This window comes from Acanthochromis polyacanthus, chromosome 13 (genome assembly GCF_021347895.1).
Source record: "Acanthochromis polyacanthus isolate Apoly-LR-REF ecotype Palm Island chromosome 13, KAUST_Apoly_ChrSc, whole genome shotgun sequence".
NCBI lineage: Eukaryota > Metazoa > Chordata > Actinopteri > Pomacentridae > Acanthochromis > Acanthochromis polyacanthus.
Window position 1 is genome coordinate 33,747,163 of NC_067125.1, and position 22,132 is coordinate 33,769,294.

The 22,132-nt window shown below is 40.1% G+C and overlaps 1 protein-coding gene across 2 annotated transcripts in view; it reads left to right on the plus strand.

Moving 5' to 3' along the window:
* The first annotated feature begins 1,263 nt into the window (after nucleotides 1-1,263).
* The window catches only part of plch1 (phospholipase C, eta 1), a 79,139-nt gene continuing 58,270 nt past the window's right edge, over nucleotides 1,264-22,132 (plus strand). Inside the window, exons 1-2 of one of the 2 annotated variants that reach the window (XM_051957662.1) lie at nucleotides 1,264-1,486; nucleotides 9,993-10,114. In XM_051957662.1, coding sequence (XP_051813622.1) covers nucleotides 10,036-10,114 — 79 coding nt within the window. In that variant the 5' untranslated portion in view covers nucleotides 1,264-1,486; nucleotides 9,993-10,035. The remainder of the gene's footprint in view (nucleotides 1,487-9,992; nucleotides 10,115-22,132) is intronic. The other variant, XM_051957661.1, reaches the window with a different exon arrangement.

Here is a 22,132-nt window from a genome sequence, read left to right on the forward strand (position 1 = left end):
AAAACACTGGAATAGAAGGAAAACGAAACTAAGTCTGTGGACTTCATTTGATTTCAGAACACTGTTTGGTTTTATTATTATGTAAAAGAAATACGACAGAAATCAACTAACAGCTTATTTTATTCCACCTGCTCCATTTTCCCCCCTCCAGGATGGTGTTTATATGACTGCTCCTGTTATAAAATGACACCGTGTGCCATATAGTTGTTACCCAGCTTCACCCATGCGAAGCAGAGGTGGAGCAGGTCCCCCAATTGAGGCCAAAGTGTGATGTGTCCCGTGGGGGTGCAGGGTGAAGGAAGGGGGGGGATCTCAGTGTAGTGAGAGGTCGTACCGAAGCAGTCAATCCAATGGGCACAAGGAGATTAGTGCAGAGGGGAGGAGGGTCACAGGGGTAGAAGGGGATTTTGGGCCCGAGCACAAAGGCAGGAGAGGAGGAGTCAGAGTGGAAGGGAAAGGGAGTGAGGGACAGCGGGCGAGGAAGGGGGAGATGGGGAGGGGTTGATGAATCAGCTAAGTCTCCCTTTTGTTGTGCAAATGTTACTAGCGACTGTTACTGCCAGAGAGGCCTGTGATTGGTGGGCCGGTTTAAATTGTAAGGTGCATTTCGGGGCTGATGGCTGTTGCTGCCAGACTTTGAACTGTCACCGAGGGAGGAGTGGGAGGAAAACCACGGCCAAGACACAGGCAGCAAGGGGAAGGCAAAGATCAGACAGATTGTGCTGTTCAGTCACAAGCCTTAAATGAGTCAGTTAACTAGTGTAGCTGCACCTTTTATCTATTGTTCTCTGATGACAATTAGATATTTGTGCAATTAATGGTCATTTAATTGGACATATAAATGTATTACATGGTCACTTCATGTACTGTGGTCCAAAAACAGCCTTAAAGTAGCTGTTTATTCATGCAAATAAAAGAAAATCCTTTTTGAATGTCAGAAATTTGTTTGAAAATTAGGGAAGAATCATGGGCCTTGCCATCTTTTAAGTGCTACTATGCACAGAAATGTCTAAAAATTAAAACTACAATGTTTGAAATCACGTAATTAACATTTCATTCAGTTAGAAAAAAAAGATCAAGCCCTGTTACAACAGTAAAAACTGAAAGAAAGTGGTTTTGAATTTTGTAAAAGTATTTCATTACTTTGTTTTCTGATTTTTGTGCTTAACTGTAACTGTTCTCTGGTTTCTGCTGTTCAAAGCAGTCCAGTCCGAAATCCACGCCAGGCTTTCCCAATCCCACCAGTCCCAACACCAGTAGTAGTCATTTGAACAGGCACCACGCTTGATGTAGTGGTGGGTACTTACCCACACCGTGAAGTTGCTGGGACCCTCTCTGCCTGAAACCAAACCACCGGAACTATTACTGATTTATATGAGTGCCATGGAAGTCCAGTGTCTGAAGGACTGCTGCATTATTACTGCTGAGAGTGACTAGATTTTGTGAGGCAGCTGACACCAAAGTTTCCAAATCTGAAGTGAAAGACGTAAGTAAGCTGATGCCTGATGTGACGTTTGACTTCTTTCTTTAATAAACTGCATGACATCTCATCACAAGGTGCATTTTACTAACTTTAAAGACAATTCTTAACTTCACTGTGCACTTTTCCTATTATGGCATTCTGCTCACTGTTTGCTGTCACTTTAAATTTACTGTTGTATACAGTATCCAAGCAGCTGTGCACCTGTTTAACCTGTGTGCCTGGACACAAGCTCTGTTAAACAAGAACTTAAAGACATGCTGATCCTTATCTTTATTGTCCCCATCCTGGTGAGACACAGGCAGTTAGGCTTTAAAGAATTTTATACTTGGATCATTTTGACCTCCACAGAGCAGCCTGAGCTGATGTGATCACTTAGATATATTTATTTGTCCTGCATTTGGCCTTTTTCTGTTGTGATCAATAATTAATCGGTGTGATTGATGAAACATATACTGCTGTGTACAAATTCAGCCACTTTTCGGTGCTTTTTTTGGCCATTGTGCCTCTACAGCAGAGATTTTCAGCAGGGCAGCAGCATAACAAAGGCCTTTATTGCACTCAGCCGGTAGCCATCCCAGAGAGCAGGAGAAGGGGGCACTCCCCCATCTCAGAGCACAGTCCTTGGGGATTTTTTGATTTGATTTGAGTGGCTTGTGTGTGTGTGTGTGTGGCTGGCCGACTGTGAAAGACAAAGAGATTTAAAGAGACAGAGAGGTGGTGTCACTGAATTGCACCCCCAAAACACAAAGGTAATCTCTGGTTGTCCTGCCAAACCTCTCAGAGCTTTATCAACATCTAACACAAGGAGTGTCTTTGTGTGGTGAAGCATGTATGTGAACTGACATCGGTGTATCAACCTAGACTCCACATGCAGGCACTTATAATTAGCAGTTTGCCCTTGTTAATTGATTTTTCTCTTTAAATGAGGCAGGTGTTTGCTTTGCCTGCTGTAAACACACATTGGTTAGCAACTATAACACTGTGTTGCTGCTCCATCACACACCCACGTGCACTGTGAAGGCTGAGTGTGCGTGTGTGTGTGTGCAGGAATGCATTGGCCGTAAAGTGACTCCCTTGTTATTATGTGACTCGAAGTATTGTGAAGAGTGTATCGGCTTGCTGGTGTTGGGTTGTAGGAGTGGAAACACGACTCTTTGTGGGTACTGTGATCCCTCATCAATAATTCTTGGTGGAAAAGAAGGAAGGAGGTGAAAGAGTGAACGGTTTGGGATTGAATTAACTACACTGTGATCGTATGTACAGTATGCATGTGTTGGTAAAAGACCGTTTTGGTAAATAATATTACAAAACGAGGTGTCACTATGCGTTGCTGCATGTCAGAGGCCCAAAACGCTCTCACTTTCTCATATCCATTTGGAAACACTGAAATAGGAAGCTGTCCATGTGCTGGACTCTTCCTCTCAACTTCTCTTGGTTCAGCTGAAAACAGACATTTCTTCCTGTCGATGAGGACACAACACAGAGCAGACAGATATTTTGAGGCTCAAGAAAAGTAGATGTAAAGGATAGGAACAAGGGAAGGGAGTTGAGGGGTGTCTCTGCTTGAAATAGATCCGAGGATTTGACTTGTGACCTTACGAATACTCAATTCGACGTTAAAGCAAGACGACCCCACCACACACACGTGCACACACGGAGGTTAAAATAAGATTGAGCGACTGAGAATTTACCACCTATTTGACGTTCTGGTCCTTAAATCAGAGTTTTATTTGCAAAGGGCAAAGGACATCAGTTTTTCTGAATGTAACTCTGTTGAATCTTTTAGATTAAAATAATAATGTCAGGTTGTACTAGGAAGCCCCACATGATTCCGTTCCCGAAACTTCTTGTCTTTGTTATTTCATTTTCAACATCAGCACTCTCATGATATCTATTTCAGGCCCGATTCTTAACAGGATGCACGGCAGTTCCTTTGTTTACACTGCTTTTGTTTTTACAACCCCAATAATGTAACTACTGTGTCTGTTAACAAGCTCAGACAGCTGCCTTGATCATCCTGGCCCTCTGTAACTCAACGCCGACCCATCAGTAACCTCCAGGTTTGTTCTGTCTCCTTATCAGGTCAAAGGGTCACTGAAACAGGCCTGACTGAGCAACTCAGACTGGACAACTTCCTCCTGTTAAATATCATAAAGGTGTTTGTAGAGATGAAAGAGTGAGCTCATTGATTAATCAGTTAGCAGAAAATTCACTGGCAAAAATTCTGATAGTGACTGAGATTTGAGTATTAACAGCTTTTCCGAATTTAATGTAATTACAAGCAGCAAATATTTGGATTTTAAACTGTTAGACAAAAAAATCCAGTGTAAACATTATATTGGGCTAGAATGGATTTTTTTTGCTATTAGTAGACACGAATGATCAAAAACAGGATCCAAGCTGTAATCATACAATACTTACTACAAAAAAATAAAGTGTGTAGAGGTAAATGATATGTAAAAAAAAATTACAGTTATTTCATATTAGATATTGTAATATAAGTAATTATTTTAGTGGGACTTCTAATGTTAAAGCATTTAGAATATATAGCTATAACACCACAATATTTATTTTTTTAGTTGCATGTTCTGACATTTTATCTTTAACTAAAAAACTGCAGCTCCTATCACCTGAATATCACATTTGTCCATATTGGAGCTTTGATCATATTTTGATTAATTATTCAGACCCACTGGCAAGAAAGGCCATTACAGACCAACAGTAAACTTACAGGCAGAATCATTTAAGTCACAAACATACAATTGAAAAATGTTTCAAAAACCAGAATTTTCATAGAGTTGAAAGGACGTTTGTTCTTCTGTTTCCCATGCGGCCAATGCAGCTTGTTTATTGGTTAAATAGTGAGTCCCTCAGTCTAGCCAACAGCATGCCAGCACTGTTTACTCTGGTCTGATAACCGCTTAACAAGCAATTACAAGCTACTCATTGACTCTACATGTAGGTGGTTTACAGGCTGTCTTCCATTAGCTTCCTTATCATCCCGTCTCGTAGTTAAGGGAGATGTTTAGAGAGTAACATAACTGTGTTGGATATAAGTCCGAGCCTCTTATCTACGTGTGTTTACCAGTTAAAGGAAGGTCTGACGAGAGTTTACACAGGCTGATTGAAGATAAAGCCACAAATTGTTAGAATTTACATGTTCGTGTATATATACACTACTGTTTAAAAGTTTGGAGACACTTGGAATTGTAATTATTTTTGAAAGGAAAGCAGTATTTTTCAATGAAGATGACATTAAATTAATCAGAAATACAGTCTAGACATTGTTCATGACTATTCTAGCTGGAAACGGCTGATTTTTAATGGAATATCTCCATAGGGGTACAGAGGAACATTTCCAGCAACCATCACTCCTGTGTTCTAATGCTACATTGTGTTAGCTGATGGTGTTGAAAGGTTCATTGATGATTTGGAAACCCTTGTGCAATTATGTTAGCACATGAATAAAAGTGTGAGTTTTCATGGAAAACATGAAATTGTCTGGGTGACCCCAAACTTTTGAGCGGCATTGTATTCACACAGGGATCTAAACAACTGATAATCATCCAGTATTTATGACAGCTGGTCACATAAAATAAAACAATACAGCCATTGTACATCTCATTATTCATATCCGGGTAGCGTGCTCTTTGGCATGTATCAGCATGGAGCGACAGATGCTGCTGTCTTTGTGTTTATGTCATGAGAGGGCTAATGTTTAAAGCACTCATCTATGAAGATGTGGCATTCAAACTGCACATATAAACATAGACATGGATTATTATGATAATATTCCGGTTTATTGCGCTTTCCATAATGATTCTGTCAGAATCTCTCTTCTCTTTATCTCCAGGTACATGTAAATGTTGTTTTCAGTTTGTATTCACTGTAGCGAGGTTTGTATGAACCTACAACTTGAAAATATGGTGACCTTACTGAGAGCTCAACACACTGCAACAGAAGAGGAGCTTTTAGAAAAATATTCCAAAGTGAGAAAACACAACCAAATGTGGAAAAGAATTGCAAATAGAGAAAGTACAACTAACTATAGACATGCTGAGATAAACTGGGGGACAAATTTAAGGAAAAAAACTAAAGGAAAAACTAAATATAGTGTCTTAATAAGATGTTGGCCACTGCACACCACCAGATCAGCTTTTGTGCTCCTTTACCCAGCTAGTGTCTGGAACTATTATGGAGGGATAAATGTTATTCTTTCAAGTGATATTTCCTAATGTGGTGTGCTGATGATGGACATGGAGAGGGCTGTCTAACACATTGGTCAAAAATCTCCCAACTGGTTTGAGATATGGTGACTCTGAAGGCCATACCATATGATTTACATCGTTTTTATACTCCGCAAAGCATCTGTTGACCCCATGTGCCTTAATGATGGACCCACTGTCATCCTGTAAGAGACCCTTCCCATCATAATAGAAACTTTTCGTCATTGGATAAAGGTGATCTCTCAGAACAACTTTGAATTCCAGTGGTTTAGGACTATTCCTTCCCTACCATACCAGCAAAATGTCCTCCACAGTATAACAGAGTCAGCAAATCCGCTCAGTGTAGACATCAAATGTTCAGGGTTTTCCTTTATTTGTCACCCAACTCTGCATATGTCTAATATCTGGCTCATCCAAGCACAATATCTGAACAAACAACAAAAAATGTATATTTTCATCAGTCTTCTAACATTCTTAGTTGTGTAACTGACTTTAGGAACTTTGTCGCTTCTTCTCAGGAAATGCCTCCTGTAGTTTGTGCTACTTGCCGTTTTTCCAGTATTTGTAGTGTTTTAAAACTGGTGAATTTTTCTTAGTTTGCTTGTGTTTTGTCTATTTGCCTGTGTTTCCTAAGTTGCAGTGTGATGAGCTCTCAGAGCTGCTGTGCAAAAAAAACGTACTGTGTTTTTATTATCTGAAATTACATGCAAATACTCCACAGTGGCTCATAACCCTCAGCATCTGCATGCCGTTGTTCATTATCACTCCCACTCTTATCTCAATAAACTGAAAACATATGGCACAACCTTACGTACCCTTAGCTGCCTGCATGCTCAATGCATAAACTAAAGCCTTTAAACTACTATGGAATATTTAAAGATCCAAAACTTCAGGCAAGAAACAGAAACAGATTATGAAAGAGCAATAAGAAAATCTGTCAGCAGGTTATCTAAACTGTGCGCTTCAACTATAGGTTAAAATTTCACATTGTAACACGAAGTTTAACCAGGAGGTTAAAATGTGACTACAGCAGACACAAAACCCTTCTTTATTAATGTATAGGTCCATTATATTTGAACTGACAAATTGCACCTCACTTAAGCTTTAATTTTTTACTGTATTATTTTACAAAAACATCTGATTGAAGTTTCAAAGTCCTGCATTCATGCTAATGCTATTTTTCTAACTTTGAAAACAGAATATTTACCTCCTTAGTCAGAGGATAAAGTATATGAGAAGCAATCTAGCGAGATAAATGATTATTTGGATGTGTGTATGCTGTGAGACACCGATATCTATGTAGCTGTCAGATTAGTTAAAAATGTGCTTCACATGCACAACAGACAGGAAAAGTACTAAAATGCTGCATTCATTTGTTTGAGATTCCATTACATCAGTTTGATTTAAATATTCTCTTCAACAAAACCTTTAACTTAGGGGCATCCTCGACCTACTTTAGTCAGCGCCCAAGATAGAGTCATTCTGTCGGTCTGGCAGTGAAATATTTATATTTAAGCTGCTCTCTGTCCCACTAAGTAGACCAACAGACATGAGAGAACAGAGTGTTTTCCCCTGAGCTTTGGACACTCTATAGATGAGACGACTTCTAGAGTTACATGCAGTCAGAAGAGTCATTTTACTGACTCTTACGATGTGAGCATGACTGTGTACACACACGCCACTCAAATATGACAAACACTCATACACTGAGACACAGTTTGCCCACCTAAAGTGTGTGTTTATGTTTATATAAAGTTATTATTAATAAAGGAGTAGTTAATACATTTATTTTCAAAACTGCTGAAACCCAGTTGACAAGATTGCACATGTTTCTAAAGTGATTCTGAAGCTACAACAATCAACCCGTGAACTTAGTTTAGCACACAGAGCAGAAACAAGCGACTGGCTATATGTTGTGTGTTTTAAACAGAAAACAGCCTCTGTTGGCTGCTTGGCAACCTCACAGTGACAACAACGGTCACGGCACGCAGCCCAGAAATGCTTAACTATACAACCCCCTGTAAAGCCTCAATGTGCCATTTTTACACTTAAGATGTTGTGCGAGTTTAAAAGATTCCAGTCCTCATTGTGTGGATTTTGTCATTCTATGATTGATGCAGGTTTTACTTCTTAGCTGTTGGCATATTTTATGGACAGACAAAAAGTCAAGATCAGATATAAGCTGTTTCCCAAGTGGGTTCTTTTAATTTTTTAAAAATAATTTTCATGCAGTTATACTTAGCCAGAGTGGCAGACACAAGATCAGTGTGCTAATCTGTCGTCATTTTAATCAATACACAACATCCAGTAATTGACAAGCGTCTGTTTCCTCCTGTTTTAAGTTGTTTGTCACTATCACAGACGCACAAATTACTAAATGGAATAAGAATTAATTGCACCTGTGTTTACTTTATATCATTTCCGTGTCTGTCTTTGCTGAGCTTTTATAATCTTTGCTGACTCACACATTCTGATGACTCGAGTGTTTGTCGCGGTTTCATATAACCTATCTGCATCACAACCTGACATGCCATTAAAGCTGCTCAAACAATGTCCCCAGTCATCTGCCTCTGCTGCTCAACCCTTGTCTCTAATTTGGACTCTGTTATGAAAACAAACAGTCATTTAGAAGCATTATTCTATAATTAAGCAATAATCCATGAGGGGCCGTCCCTCTGCAGCGAGTTCAGAGCAGCTGAGAGGCGTTGCAGCCACAAGGTGAGGCCCAGTGCGATGACTAAGCCTCGGGTGGCTTTTTGTGCTTTTAACATGAAAATGGTCACATCTTCCATAATTGAAATGCCTTCTAATTAAGAAGACATTACGGCCTAAAATCAAAGCTGTATTTGTCTCACTACCAAAGCCATAGACTTCATTGATTAGCTGAAATATGCACTTCTAAAGCCTGCTTTAAGTGATTTTGGTGTTGTTTTTCTTTGAGCACTTTCACTCCTGTTTTTTTCCCATGCCTTGTTGCAATGGTGATTTTTTGTGCTTTTCTTTCTCTGTATTTCTTGCAAAGTTACCACCCTGCACCGTAGTCAGCAGTTTAGAGCTAAATCAGCAATAAAACAATAATAATACTCATTCATTCAGTATTCTTACATGATTTAGATGGTTTATTCTTGTAAAATAGTGCTAAAACACATTTAAAATGCTGGATTATGCACACACTGACTTGAATAACAGGGTCTCATGTTAGATGAATGAACCTCAGTCCCCACACATCACAGGGCTGGTTTAAAGAGAGGTGACGGCAGGGTCACAGGAAAGTACTTTCACCTCAAAGATACTTGACCCCTGAGCTCCTCGTGCTCAACCAGACCGTCACCTCTCCTCAGGTCAGCCGGCACCAGACGCCCGTAACTGTCCCAGAGGCTCCAGGCCTTTTCCAGATCTGTACATCTTCCTGTGTGTGCGTCAAAGAGAGAATGTGTTTGTAGTAGCACTAAATCACACAAGAAAGACAGACGAGCAACAGGTGGGGAATCACTGAGAACTGGCAGCGGGAGCGGCAGAAATGAAAGGCAATCAGGAGGAAGAAGTGGAAAATTCGGAATCCAGGAATTATGGCGAGGAGAAACGGAAAGGAGATAAATGAGAACACATGTTGAGAGATAAAGTGGACGAGGGAAAAATCAGAGGGAACAAAAAAAGGTGAACAAAGGGAGCTGGCTAGAGAAATGGGAGCTGATCAGAGAAGCTATTCATGGAGAAAAGGTAGACAGCGAGGAGTCTGGATCATGGGTGGCCTGAATGGTCACAAGATGACCCTGAAATCCATTTCTTGTTCCATGCTGATTGTGATCAGTGTACTGATTCTGGAAGAAATCCAACTCACATACTATAAAGAACAATCTCAAAAGAAAAAAAATGACTACTTACCAAACTGAAAATACATTGTTCATGTTGCATCATTTCTTATCTTTGTATAATGTGCAAAAATATCTATTTCAAATTGCTTCTTGGTACAAAAATCTCTAAATTTTGCCTCTACAAATCTCAAAATTTTAGTTTTCTGTCCATATTATAACTTAATCCAGCTCCCTCTAGAAAGAAACCAATTGTTTTGTTTTTTATACCTCTTGTAAACCTTGTTTCTTCTTTTAAATTAAATCTTATCCTGTTTGTTTTGAGATTTATGAGTTGGCTCATATCACAAGACAAGAAGCTCATTTCTTTCTTCTTTTTAATGTTTCATATTGAATAAGATTGCTTTTTCCATTCATTTGATTCCTTAAAAATGTCTAGACAACACTCATCAATTTTCTTCTCCTTCATAGATCATCCAGCTATTTGTCCTCTTGCGTCTCTCCTCGTCTCACCATGAGCTCCTGGGTGGTGAACAGGAAAGGAGAGCCTCAGTACCGACGGCACTTCCTGACAGACAACAGCATCTTTCACGGTAATTAACAAACACACACAATAAGAACATCAGAATGTGTAAAATACAATGTGCAGTATGCTCCCTCTCTCTATAATAACTGTATGTTAATGGAATGGACACTAGAGGGAGACTTATGTCCACTAATGTTCCAGAAACACTCAGACTTTTCATATCAGGCAACACAGATAAGACAGTCTTCTTAATTCATAAAGCCTTCTTACTGTTAACTGTGGCAATTTGAACCTTCTGCAAACCACTGATTCATTCATTCAATCAATCAATCAATCAATCAATCAATCAATCAAAATTTATTTATAGAGCACTTTACAACACTCATGGTGACCAAAGTGCTTTCCAGTTAAAAACAAACAATAAAATAAGAAATAAAAGCAGATTAAAAGAAAGCAACAATAGAACATGTCAGGAAAATAAAATCAGAAAAAAATACGATAAAATAAGACAAAATAGAATAAAATAAAATGTCACCACATTACTGTGTATTAAAAGCCAGTCTGAAAAGATATGTCATACGCCATGCTTTGAGTCAGTGATGGTGATCCATTGTGTGATATGACTGAAAAACTGTCTGTGGAACTTTGTTTAAGCTGGAATTTGTATTTTCTAGTCAATGCAAAAAAAAAATCTGGCATGTATTTCTCCTCAAAAACAGAAAAACCCACACATCTTTATTCTTGATATTTCCATCATCAACCACACACAGGGTTATGTCTGTATTTTTCTTCCACTTAATGTCTGCACTCATCATCTTAAACACCCTGACACTTCAGTGTTTATTTATCATCAGGTAAAATTTTGCAAAAATACTCCCCATTTTGTTTTCTTTCTCCTCAAAGCGGAACTAAATCCAGACGTGTAATTGCATCAGTTTGATCTTGATTTATGAGTCTCGGGATGGCGAGGCTGCGCCACTGACAGACATGGCAAATCTCTGACGGCTTGCTCTGCCTCTGTGGCTGTCACACCTACAGCAGACAGACCATTTAAAGCCTCACCTTGACAATCTGCATGTTACACACCGTATATTGGTGCTTTCTGCTTGTCTGTAGTAGAAAACAGGCTTGACTGCTTCAGTGCTCCTCTGTGGATGATGGATTGACCCGATTGATACACAGAGTAAACACAAGTGTCTGTCTCCCACTCTGACATAAATCAGGATATCATCACATTTATGGGAATTACACCCATTTTCTCCCTGTGTAAATAGATTTCTTGAGGCCAGTTTTGGGTTATTATTGACGTGAAAATGAATAGCCAACTGAGCATGAAATGAGAAAACATCTTAAGTGAGCTTGCACCCATTTTCAAACCATTTCTTACAAGACAACATATTCTGATATTAATCTAGTAGCATGCATTGATTATATCCAAGGTACCATGACATTTATTTTTAGAGGGAGAGAGACAAAAAAATCGAACAAACTGCCTGAAAACTTCAGAGTCTGTTGATCTCTGTCTGTATTTACTCCCTCATGTTCCTGACAGTTTGTCTATTCCTGCCAGTCTGATTTTATTTTTTATAATGAATGGTTCTCTCTTTTCCCTTTTTATCTTCCACATAACTTTGCCTATTTCCCTTTTCCACTCTCTTGTGAATGATGGAGTGGCTGATGGTTTCGGTTTGGGCATAAATCAGTCCAGTGTGAGAAGAAGAGGGTTTTGGAGGGGGAGTGGGCGGCAGAAATTGACTCTGATCAGGCAGGTTTGGGTGACTAGAGGTGAAATCAAAGAGAGAAATCATTTGGCAGCCTCAGGTAACACACAGGGTGCTAATGGACAACACACACACACACACACACACACACACACACAGGCAGCCTTGAACTGTGGGTGACATTGGGTGTGCAGACTTGTCTTTTTGTTCCTTCACACAGCACTAATCGATTTGGTAACCTCTGCTTTCTGACTCTCAGTGTTTGAACACAACTCTGCCTGTGTGTGTGTGTCTGTGTGCACGCGCTTGATCACTCCATAATTGTCTCCTGCAATCCCTAAATGAAATGGCTTTAATGTGGACCAATGAGCAAGACTAATCTGGGAGCTCCAGATTGACTGAACTTTCATTAGGGAAATGACTCAACTCGGATGATACATTCCTGGCTGGACGCACGCAGACAAACACACAAACACGCACAGTTTAAAAGCTAAAAAACCTATTAATGAATGTTTACACGGGACTTGCTCTTGCTCTGTGACTCTCTCTGCGCCTCTCTTGGGACTGGGAGCCCCGGTATGTGCACTGCATCCCTATTATTTCATGAAACCTGTTCCCTGCTGTGTCTCCGAGTGCGCATTATACCCAAAACGGAGGGAGACACAGTCAGCGTAAAGTGGGTCACAGCGTTGGCATCCCTGCGCAATGGTGCGTCTTTTTCCCTCCTCCTGAGATTGTACACCGAGGAATAGCTGTCCACAAGCAAACAAACGGAGGTGGCACGAGTTCATGTTGGTGGGGAATTCAAACTGTCGCCAAACAACTGATCCAAACTGGCGGGCAAAAGCTGATGGAATGTCCAACTCTCCGTGCGCTATCATTTTCACCCCCCTCTCTGCTCATTCCACGCCCGTCTTAAGCTCTTGCTTATTAACATCTACTCTCACTCAGTCTCCATCGAGCGCATGAAAAATCGGCTTATCGTTTCGCCTCTGTATTGCGCTTTGGCTGTGCGCGCAGAGGTGGTGGATGCGAGAGGTTTGGTTGGTTGGTGAATCCGTTCTGCAGACCGCACAGGAGGGCAGGTACTGAGGAGCGCTTTGCTTGTGGCACTTTTTTTTCCTGGACCCCCCGAAAAAGTGACACTTCATCATCATGGCGCGCATCTTGTGAGCGTCTTCTCATCATGGGGAAATGGACTAATCGGGCATTTTTTGATGGCATTTTGGCATTTCAAACCGCACTACTAGGAATTAAAAACATGATGTCCAAAGCGCATGGAGGGATCTTGTGAGACCAATAACTCCAGTCCTAAATGGCAGAGCTTGAAGTTTGCAGAAATCTCAGTTTGGAGAGGGGTAAGTGATCCAATTTTCAGCCTTTTAGATCGTTTGTTTTTTCTTTTTCTTTTTCTTTTTTTTTGCCTCACATGGAGACATTTCTTTGGGTGCTTGCAAACAGGCTGGAGCCCAGTTTCTGTACTGCGCTTGTTGTTGTGGAAAAATGTCATCACCCACGCTGCTGCAAACACTCGAGAAAGGAATCCTAATTGGCGACTGTCAATTTGCACGAGGGATTCATTATGCAATAATTAGTCTAATGTTTAGTGGCATTTGTGGACAGAGAAAGTCAGAAATAATTGCATATTATCACTCAGACGATTTATTTTGATGTGAATTTGCAAACTGCTGAGAGATTTTGATGAAGAGCAGCAGTGGAGCGGCAGGAAACTGTCCCTGGTGCTGAAAATGCCCCTTTGTGCTTGTCACTAGGGGGCAGAAAAGCCTCTTGATTTGTCAATTCTGCCCTCAGTCCATCTGGATGTGCCACATATTTCACAACCCTGCGTCCTCTGCACTGTTCACAGAAAATCTCACCGTCCCTGAGATGTTTATGGGTTTTGTCACTGCGCCGCCTTGGTGTGAAGATGTCTGAGAAACATGACGGAGCGCATAGCATCGCCACATGACTTTGCTCAGCAGCAGAGTTGGACTGGATTGTGGTTGGCATCAGCAGAAAAAGGATCCTCCTGGATCAACCCAGTCTCACATCAAATTGTGACATAGTCACGTTTGTCCACGATGCAAAACGTTACAATCTCACAATTTGGCCCTGAAAATTGTGAGATGCTCACGTTTTTCCCCCCAATTCTTTTCTATTGGTCTGACGAAGGGTCACGTGACTGCTTGCTGCAGGCTTCTCAAAATGAAAACATGGCGGCTATTCCTTTTATTTTCCGTGGAAAATGCATTATTTTAAGATAGTTTGGACAGAAAAAAAACATTTTGATGACATTTTTAGTGAGAAATGTATATAACACTTTCACATTATCCATTCAGTTATTGGAAATGATCTGTGGTTTGGTTTGTTTTTACGCTGAATTTCACTTCACGGCATTAAATTGTGACAGTGTCACATTTTGTACGTTATGCTGGTTGATTAGGACGCTGCCAAAAACGAAAACAAGCGGTGTGCTTATTTTTGTATTGTTGCATTGTGTAATTTTTTGAGTTGTTAAATCATTTATATAACTCTTGGTGATTACTGCTAGTTACTGAGATGTCTTCCCCGGCCTTTCATTAGTTGACGTGCTTCGCTCCCTTGTTAACAAGTTGCATTTCAATGATCCACAAGTCGCTCGTTGTCAATGCAAACAACCGTATTTATTTCCATGAACGTGCTTTTACCACAATCATTTGTTGAGCTCATCCATACACCAGTCAGCGCACAGCGATCTAAAACTTTATTCCTGCCCACAACAAGATCCCCCTGTCTTTCTTTAGCCCGTGGAAGCGTCCATAGCAACCACCATAGCAACGGTGGGAAACGTAACAGTTCCACTCCAAGACGTGAAAGATTCATCGTCATAACAAACCAGAGATCACACACAAGAACTAAACGAATACTGTGAAATTAAAATGTATATTTTTTTGGTGTCGCTGTAATGCCTGAGGCTTTGCTGCTGTCCGCTTTCTGACCGTGGTCGGCAAAACACAGGGGAGAACTCCGTGCAAGAACCTGCTGCACCTTTCTTCTTCGGTGGTGTCTGTGTAAAACAATGTCCAACATGCAAACAGCACACCTAGCGCCATGAAGCACAAAATGCAGGTGTAAATCAATGACATCTTACAATTACAATGTCCTGTCTTTTAACTAATAAAGACACATATATAAAGAACTTTACATCAGTTTGTTTGTTTGTTTGTTTGTTTTATTAAGATCCCCTATCAGCTTTTGCAAAGCAGCAGCTATTCTCCCTGGGGTCTTCATAATTTCATTTGTGACAACACCAAAAAGCAACATGTACACAAAATACATACAAATCAAATTACAAAATACATAAACAATACATACAAAAATACACGTATACAATACAAATAACATACATATACAAAACCTGTCCTAACCAAAAGCATACAACACATAATACTCCCACCTTGAATTATAAAAATAAACTTTTCTTCTTCAAAGACACCATGACCTAACAGTAATAATTAAAGAATAGACATTGCAGTCACTACATTTAAGTTTAAGATTTAATTTAATGAATTATTGTATTTTACAAATTTCTATTCCCAAGCAACCCACTAAATTAATAACTAAAATTTTGTGCTACGTAATGCTCTTTTAGTTTTATTTTAAAGTTTTCAATAGTCCCCATTTTTGAGACAATCCGGATGTTATCGCTCGCTCCCGACAAAAGCATCAGTTTTTTAAAATATTTTGGATTTCGATTAATTAGACAATGAACAAATTGGCGTAATTTCCTGGTGGGTGTGTTTATGCAGCCTATTAAACACTTTTTTCCCCATGAAATAAAGTACAATCCATACATCATGGTCCAGTGTTCATTGTTTGTTTTGTTCACTGACATAGTGCAATAAAGTTTTGTTTTTAAACCATCCAGTACCGTAATGAATATTGAATGAATATGGCATCTCGTTTACATCTCTAATTAAGGAGCAAGAAATTTACTGATGTTGATTTATGATTCAAGACAAGCAGAGGACACACTGTGTGCCCCTTTAATGTCCAAAAGGCCAATTAAGGTCAAAATCTCACAGATTCTTTGACCAATTTGGACCAACCTGCACATGCTTGATATTGGGTCCTAAACCAATACTGGTGTACGTTTTCAGACCACCAGGACCTACAACGGCAAAATAGGAGCAAAAAAGACACTGGAACAGGGGCCTTTGTTAAAATGAATGAGAAACAGTGTGAGAACATCAATCAAAGTGCACCAAAGTGCATAAAGTCATAGAACAGGGTGTGCTGAATGCTCTGGGAGCAAGTCTGCAGTGAAAACACCTTTGAAGGGGTCAAGGGTCAGTAAATCTGAAGACTTCGAATGAAGGAGACATTTTGTGCAACATATCAAGTATCATAAAAGTCATTCCCAGTGGAATTCAAGTCTGATATTGTGTGGGACTATTCAGAGCAGTCACATGAAGCACCGTACTTGTTTTCAAGGGTCTAGCCCCATGGGAACCCGCGTTTTTCAGCAGTGAGGCCTGCTAGTAGTGATGAAGCCTGAGGCCGTCAAACGTGTAAAAATCATTCCTGCTCGGTCATTTTTGGGTCTAGTGACACCAAATCGGACACACTACTACTAGACCACCTCCTGACCTTGCATATTTTTTTTCAGAGAGTTTACTCAAAAGGGGCCCAAGCACGGCCCTGTTTCTTACTCTACGGTTAACCCTTTCATGTCCAAATGCTTCAAAACGGGCTAAAAAGGTCAAAATCTCACACAATCCTTCACCAATTTGGACCAAACTGCACAGGTTCTATATACAGAGGCTAATGTGAACGCTCATGCATCTTTTCAGACCTCCAGGGGCCCTGAAGAAGGAGTGAGGGCCAAAAAAAACACGTTTTTCAATAGTTGTCCCTCTTTTGCTCTCATTTCTCTTCTGTAACACTCAGAGAGCTGAAACCTGGGATGTGGTACCTCTGAAACATCTAAAATCTAAATCCACTGGAACTGTTTTGCTAGCCCCTCCCAAACCGGAAGTAGCTCCAGGAACGACATACAGACTTGTGCTTCAGATCAATTGTTCACCAAGGTCACCTGAATCACCCCTAAAAGTTTCAGCTCATTTGATGCAAAAATTACTAATTTATGGGGCTTCAATGTCCAAAAATGTGACATTATGACCCTGCGCCAGGGGTCACAGGAAGGTCACAGAGACACCAAACCACCACAGTTCAGCTCCAAATATAGCCTAGTACAACATACTAAAAGATCAGCCCCAGGGTCCCAGTAGGAAAATCTGACCAAATGTTCATGTTAGGAAAATCAGGTCTTGTTAGACTCATTGACCCTGAGAGCCTTCTGCCAGTGGAATTAGACCCTCACCCTCATTTTTTACCCGAACGGGACGAAATTTTAACCACAAGTACTGGGGCCCCTTGTGAGTCGGTATACACAATATCAGCCTCCTAGGTCAACAGGGGGCCAAATGGTGCCATGTTGAAGTTTGGAAGTGTGCCCCTTTAATGTCCAAAAGGCCAATTAAGGTCAAAATCTCACAGATTCTTTGACCGATTTGGACCAACCTGCACATGCTTGATATTGGGTCCTACAGAAATACTGCTGTACGGTTTCAGACCACCAGGACCTACAACGGCAAAATAGGAGCAAAAAAGACTGCTGTAAACTTGGACATTTTAAAGCAGGGATCCATAGAGATTTTTGAAGCAGCTTCAAGCAGACGTTTGACAAACTGTAATTTTCTGCATTTCCATGTTGCCTTTATTGTTCATTCAAAGAGTTTGCTGTTTGGTTGCAGCACAATTTCCTTGCAGTCATTGTACAAGTGGAAAAGAATATTCCATCACTGAAAAATCTTTGTTTTATTCATCATAACATCTCAGCATTTAGTCATCATTTTATCATTAATTTTCTTTGGTGCACCTCACTGTGCTGCGCTGACTGACTCTGAAAAGAACACTTTGCCCACACACACAAAACTTATGTCTGTTTGTGTGAAACTTTATTCGTTACCTTTTTTTGGCTACTTTATTGTGTCTTTAGCGTGTTTATGGTTCCTCATATATAAAGAGTATGTATATTTTGTAATAATGAGGAGAGCAATAATGATATTTTTCTCTGTAGATGTTGTGGTATTTGTTGTTGCTGTAGTTGTGTTGCTATGCTGGTGTGTCATTGACTCCCTGAAGTAGTTTCTCGTTGCTCCAGTCGTATTTTAAATCCCCCTGGGCTCATTGTGTTTACTGCAATATAAAGTTGTGTGCCTCTATGAAAACAGCACAACCATGGATAGAAGTATGGAGAACTGAAAAAATGCACTTTGGTTTTTTTTGGCCCTCATTCCTTCTTCAGGGCCCCTGGAGGTCTGAAAAGATGCATGAGCGTTCACATTAGCCTCTGTATATAGAACCTGTGCAGTTTGGTCCAAATTGGTGAAGGATTGTGCGAGATTTTGACCTTTTTAGCCCGTTTTGAAGCATTTGGACATTAAAGGGTTAACCGTAGAGTAAGAAACAGGGCCGTGCTCGGGCCCCTTTTGAGTTAACTCTCTGAAAAAAAATATGCAAGGTCAGGAGGTGGTCTAGTAGTAGTGTGTCCGATTTGGTGTCACTAGACCCAAAAATGACCGAGCAGGAATGATTTTTACACGTTTGACGGCCTCAGGCTTCATCACTACTAGCAGGCCTCACTGCTGAAAAACGCGGGTTCCCATGGGGCTAGACCCTTGAAAACAGATACAGTGCTTCATGTGACTGCTCTGAATAGTCCCACACAATATCAGACTTGAATTCCACTGGGAATGACTTTTATGATACTTGATATGTTGCACAAAATGTCTCCTTCATTCGAAGTCTTCAGATTTACTGACCCTTGACCCCTTCAAAGGTGTTTTCACTGCAGACTTGCTCCCAGAGCATTCAGCACACCCTGTTCTATGACTTTATGCACTTTGGTGCACTTTGATTGATGTTCTCACACTGTTTCTCATTCATTTTAACAAAGGCCCCTGTTCCAGTGTCTTTTTTGCTCCTATTTTGCCGTTGTAGGTCCTAGTGGTCTGAAAACGTACACCAGTATTGGTTTAGGACCCAATATCAAGCATGTGCAGGTTGGTCCAAATTGGTCAAAGAATCTGTGAGATTTTGACCTTAATTGGCCTTTTGGACATTAAAGGGGCACACAGTGTGTCCTCTGCTTGTCTTGAATCATAAATCAACATCAGTAAATTTCTTGCTCCTTAATTAGAGATGTAAACGAGATGCCATATTCATTCAATATTCATTACGGTACTGGATGGTTTAAAAACAAAACTTTATTGCACTATGTCAGTGAACAAAACAAACAATGAACACTGGACCATGATGTATGGATTGTACTTTATTTCATGGGGAAAAAAGTGTTTAATAGGCTGCATAAACACACCCACCAGGAAATTACGCCAATTTGTTCATTGTCTAATTAATCGAAATCCAAAATATTTTAAAAAACTGATGCTTTTGTCGGGAGCGAGCGATAACATCCGGATTGTCTCAAAAATGGGGACTATTGAAAACTTTAAAATAAAACTAAAAGAGTATTACGTAGCACAAAATTTTAGTTATTAATTTAGTGGGTTGCTTGGGAATAGAAATTTGTAAAATACAATAATTCATTAAATTAAATCTTAAACTTAAATGTAGTGACTGTAATGTCACTGTTTATGTGATTTATATTATAGTTGGTTTCTGAGGTGGATTATTCTTTAATTATTACTGTTAGGTCATGATATCTTTGAAGAAGAAAAGTTTATTTTTATAATTCAAGGTGGGAGTATTATGTGTTGTATGCTTTTGGTTAGGACAGGTTTTGTATATGTATGTTATTTGTATTGTATACGTGTATTTTTGTATGTATTGTTTATGTATTTTGTAATTTGATTTGTATGTATTTTGTGTACATGTTGCTTTTTGGTGTTGTCACAAATGAAATTATGAAGACCCCAGGAAGAATAGCTGCTGCTTTGCAAAAGCTAATAGGGGATCTTAATAAAACAAACAAACAAACAAACAAACAAACAAACTGATGTAAAGTTCTTTATATATGTGTCTTTATTAGTTAAAAGACAGGACATTGTAATTGTAAGATGTCATTGATTTACACCTGCATTTTGTGCTTCATGGCGCTAGGTGTGCTGTTTGCATGTTGGACATTGTTTTACACAGACACCACCGAAGAAGAAAGGTGCAGCAGGTTCTGCACGGAGTTCTCCCCTGTGTTTTGCCGACCACGGTCAGAAAGCGGACAGCAGCAAAGCCTCAGGCATTACAGCGACACCAAAAAAATATACATTTTAATTTCACAATATTCATTCAGTTCTTGTGTGTGATCTCTGGTTTGTTATGACGATGAATCTTTCACGTCTTGGAGTGGAACTGTTACGTTTCCCACCGTTGCTATGGTGGTTGCTATGGACGCTTCCACGGGCTAAAGAAAGACAGGGGGATCTTGTTGTGGGCAGGAATAAAGTTTTAGATCGCTGTGCGCTGACTGGTGTATGGATGAGCTCAACAAATGATTGTGGTAAAAGCACGTTCATGGAAATAAATACGGTTGTTTGCATTGACAACGAGCGACTTGTGGATCATTGAAATGCAACTTGTTAACAAGGGAGCGAAGCACGTCAACTAATGAAAGGCCGGGGAAGACATCTCAGTAACTAGCAGTAATCACCAAGAGTTATATAAATGATTTAACAACTCAAAAAAATTACACAATGCAACAATACAAAAATAAACACACCGCTTGTTTTCGTCTGTGGCAGCGTCCTAATCAACCAGCATAACGTACAAAATGTGACACTGTCACAATTTAATGCCGTGAAGTGAAATTCAGCGTAAAAACAAACCAAACCACAGATCATTTCCAATAACTGAATGGATAATGTGAAAGTGTTATATATATTTCTCACTAAAAATGTCATCAAAATGTTTTTTTCTGTCCAAACTATCTTAAAATAATGCATTTTCCACGGAAAATAAAATAGCCGCCATGTTTTCATTTTGAGAAGCCTGCAGCAAGCAGTCACGTGACCCTTCGTCAGACCAATACAAAAGAATTGGGGGGAAAAACGTGAGCATCTCACAATTTTCAGGGCCAAATTGTGAGATTGTAACGTTTTGCATTGTGGACAAACGTGACTATGTCACAATTTGATGTGAGACTGGGTTGCCTGGATCCCAGACAGGGCATGTTGAGCACCACACAATTTGACAGAGGCTTGCGTCGGGCATTGATGGCAAAATTGAAGCCCCAGCAGTCCCTGGGCTGTTAGAGCGACCCTTTTGCTCTCTCTCATACCGTGTCAGAAATATGGAGCATCCTTGGCACTTAAAAAGCAGAATGTGTCGAGCTGTCAGTCTTCACCCCTGCAGTGTCTGGTTTTGTGTGTCTCTTTCTCTGTGTGAACATTAGGGGGCTTTAGGAGCAGGGCGCCTGCTGGCCTCAGTGGACAAAAAAGCCACATTTTGGCAACTCTGGTGCCTGATGAGTTGTGTGGAAAAGCAAGCTCTTGCTGAGAGAGAAAAATAGGGAGAAAATAATGGAGGGAGGAAGGTTTGGAGGAGCATACATGGCTGCTAATCTCCTCCACATGGAGGAAATGGCTTTTCCATGTAAAATGTGTTTTTCCTCGTGTGTCTCTCCTGTACTGATGATGATGAATCTCAGCACGTTCACTCTTTCTTCTCTCTATCCCCTCTTTGTCTTTGCCTCTTCCTTTCTGTAGCTCCGGGGCACAAACAGCAAGCAGACACCAGGAGGGAACACACTCATCCTTTCAGATCTCTGCTTTTTTAAGCAGCTCTTTCTTATTTTCAGTCTGCTTTCCTTTCCATTTCTTTCCTTTTGGTAGGGTATTTTAGGGTATCACCGCAGATTTCAATTTGACCGTCAAACTTAATATAAATTCCAATTGCTTGACAATCTTAGACCATTATATATGGGTGAATTTCACTATAATGCTCAAGTAAGCCCTATAAAAAAGCTTATTTTCTGCTGTTGTATCCAGTTCAGCAATAATCTGTGTCACTGGTTTATGAGTGCTCTTTCCTCCTCCACTTGCTCCTGAAGGGCCATAATTTGCATGACATGAAATTTCACTGATGTTGAGTTACCGTATCTCTCTAAATGCTGACACAGCCACTGGCACATCACATACGACAACGTCCAATGATTTAAAACTGCATCACCTCTCAGTACCTGCCTGTTTTCTAAATTAATAAGTAGCGTTTTCCCCTTATAGACAACCAAAGACAGAATTTAGAAGCACTATGACTAAAATGAAGGCTCCAAAGGAGAAACTTAATCCAAAACAATTGAATTTGCTTGT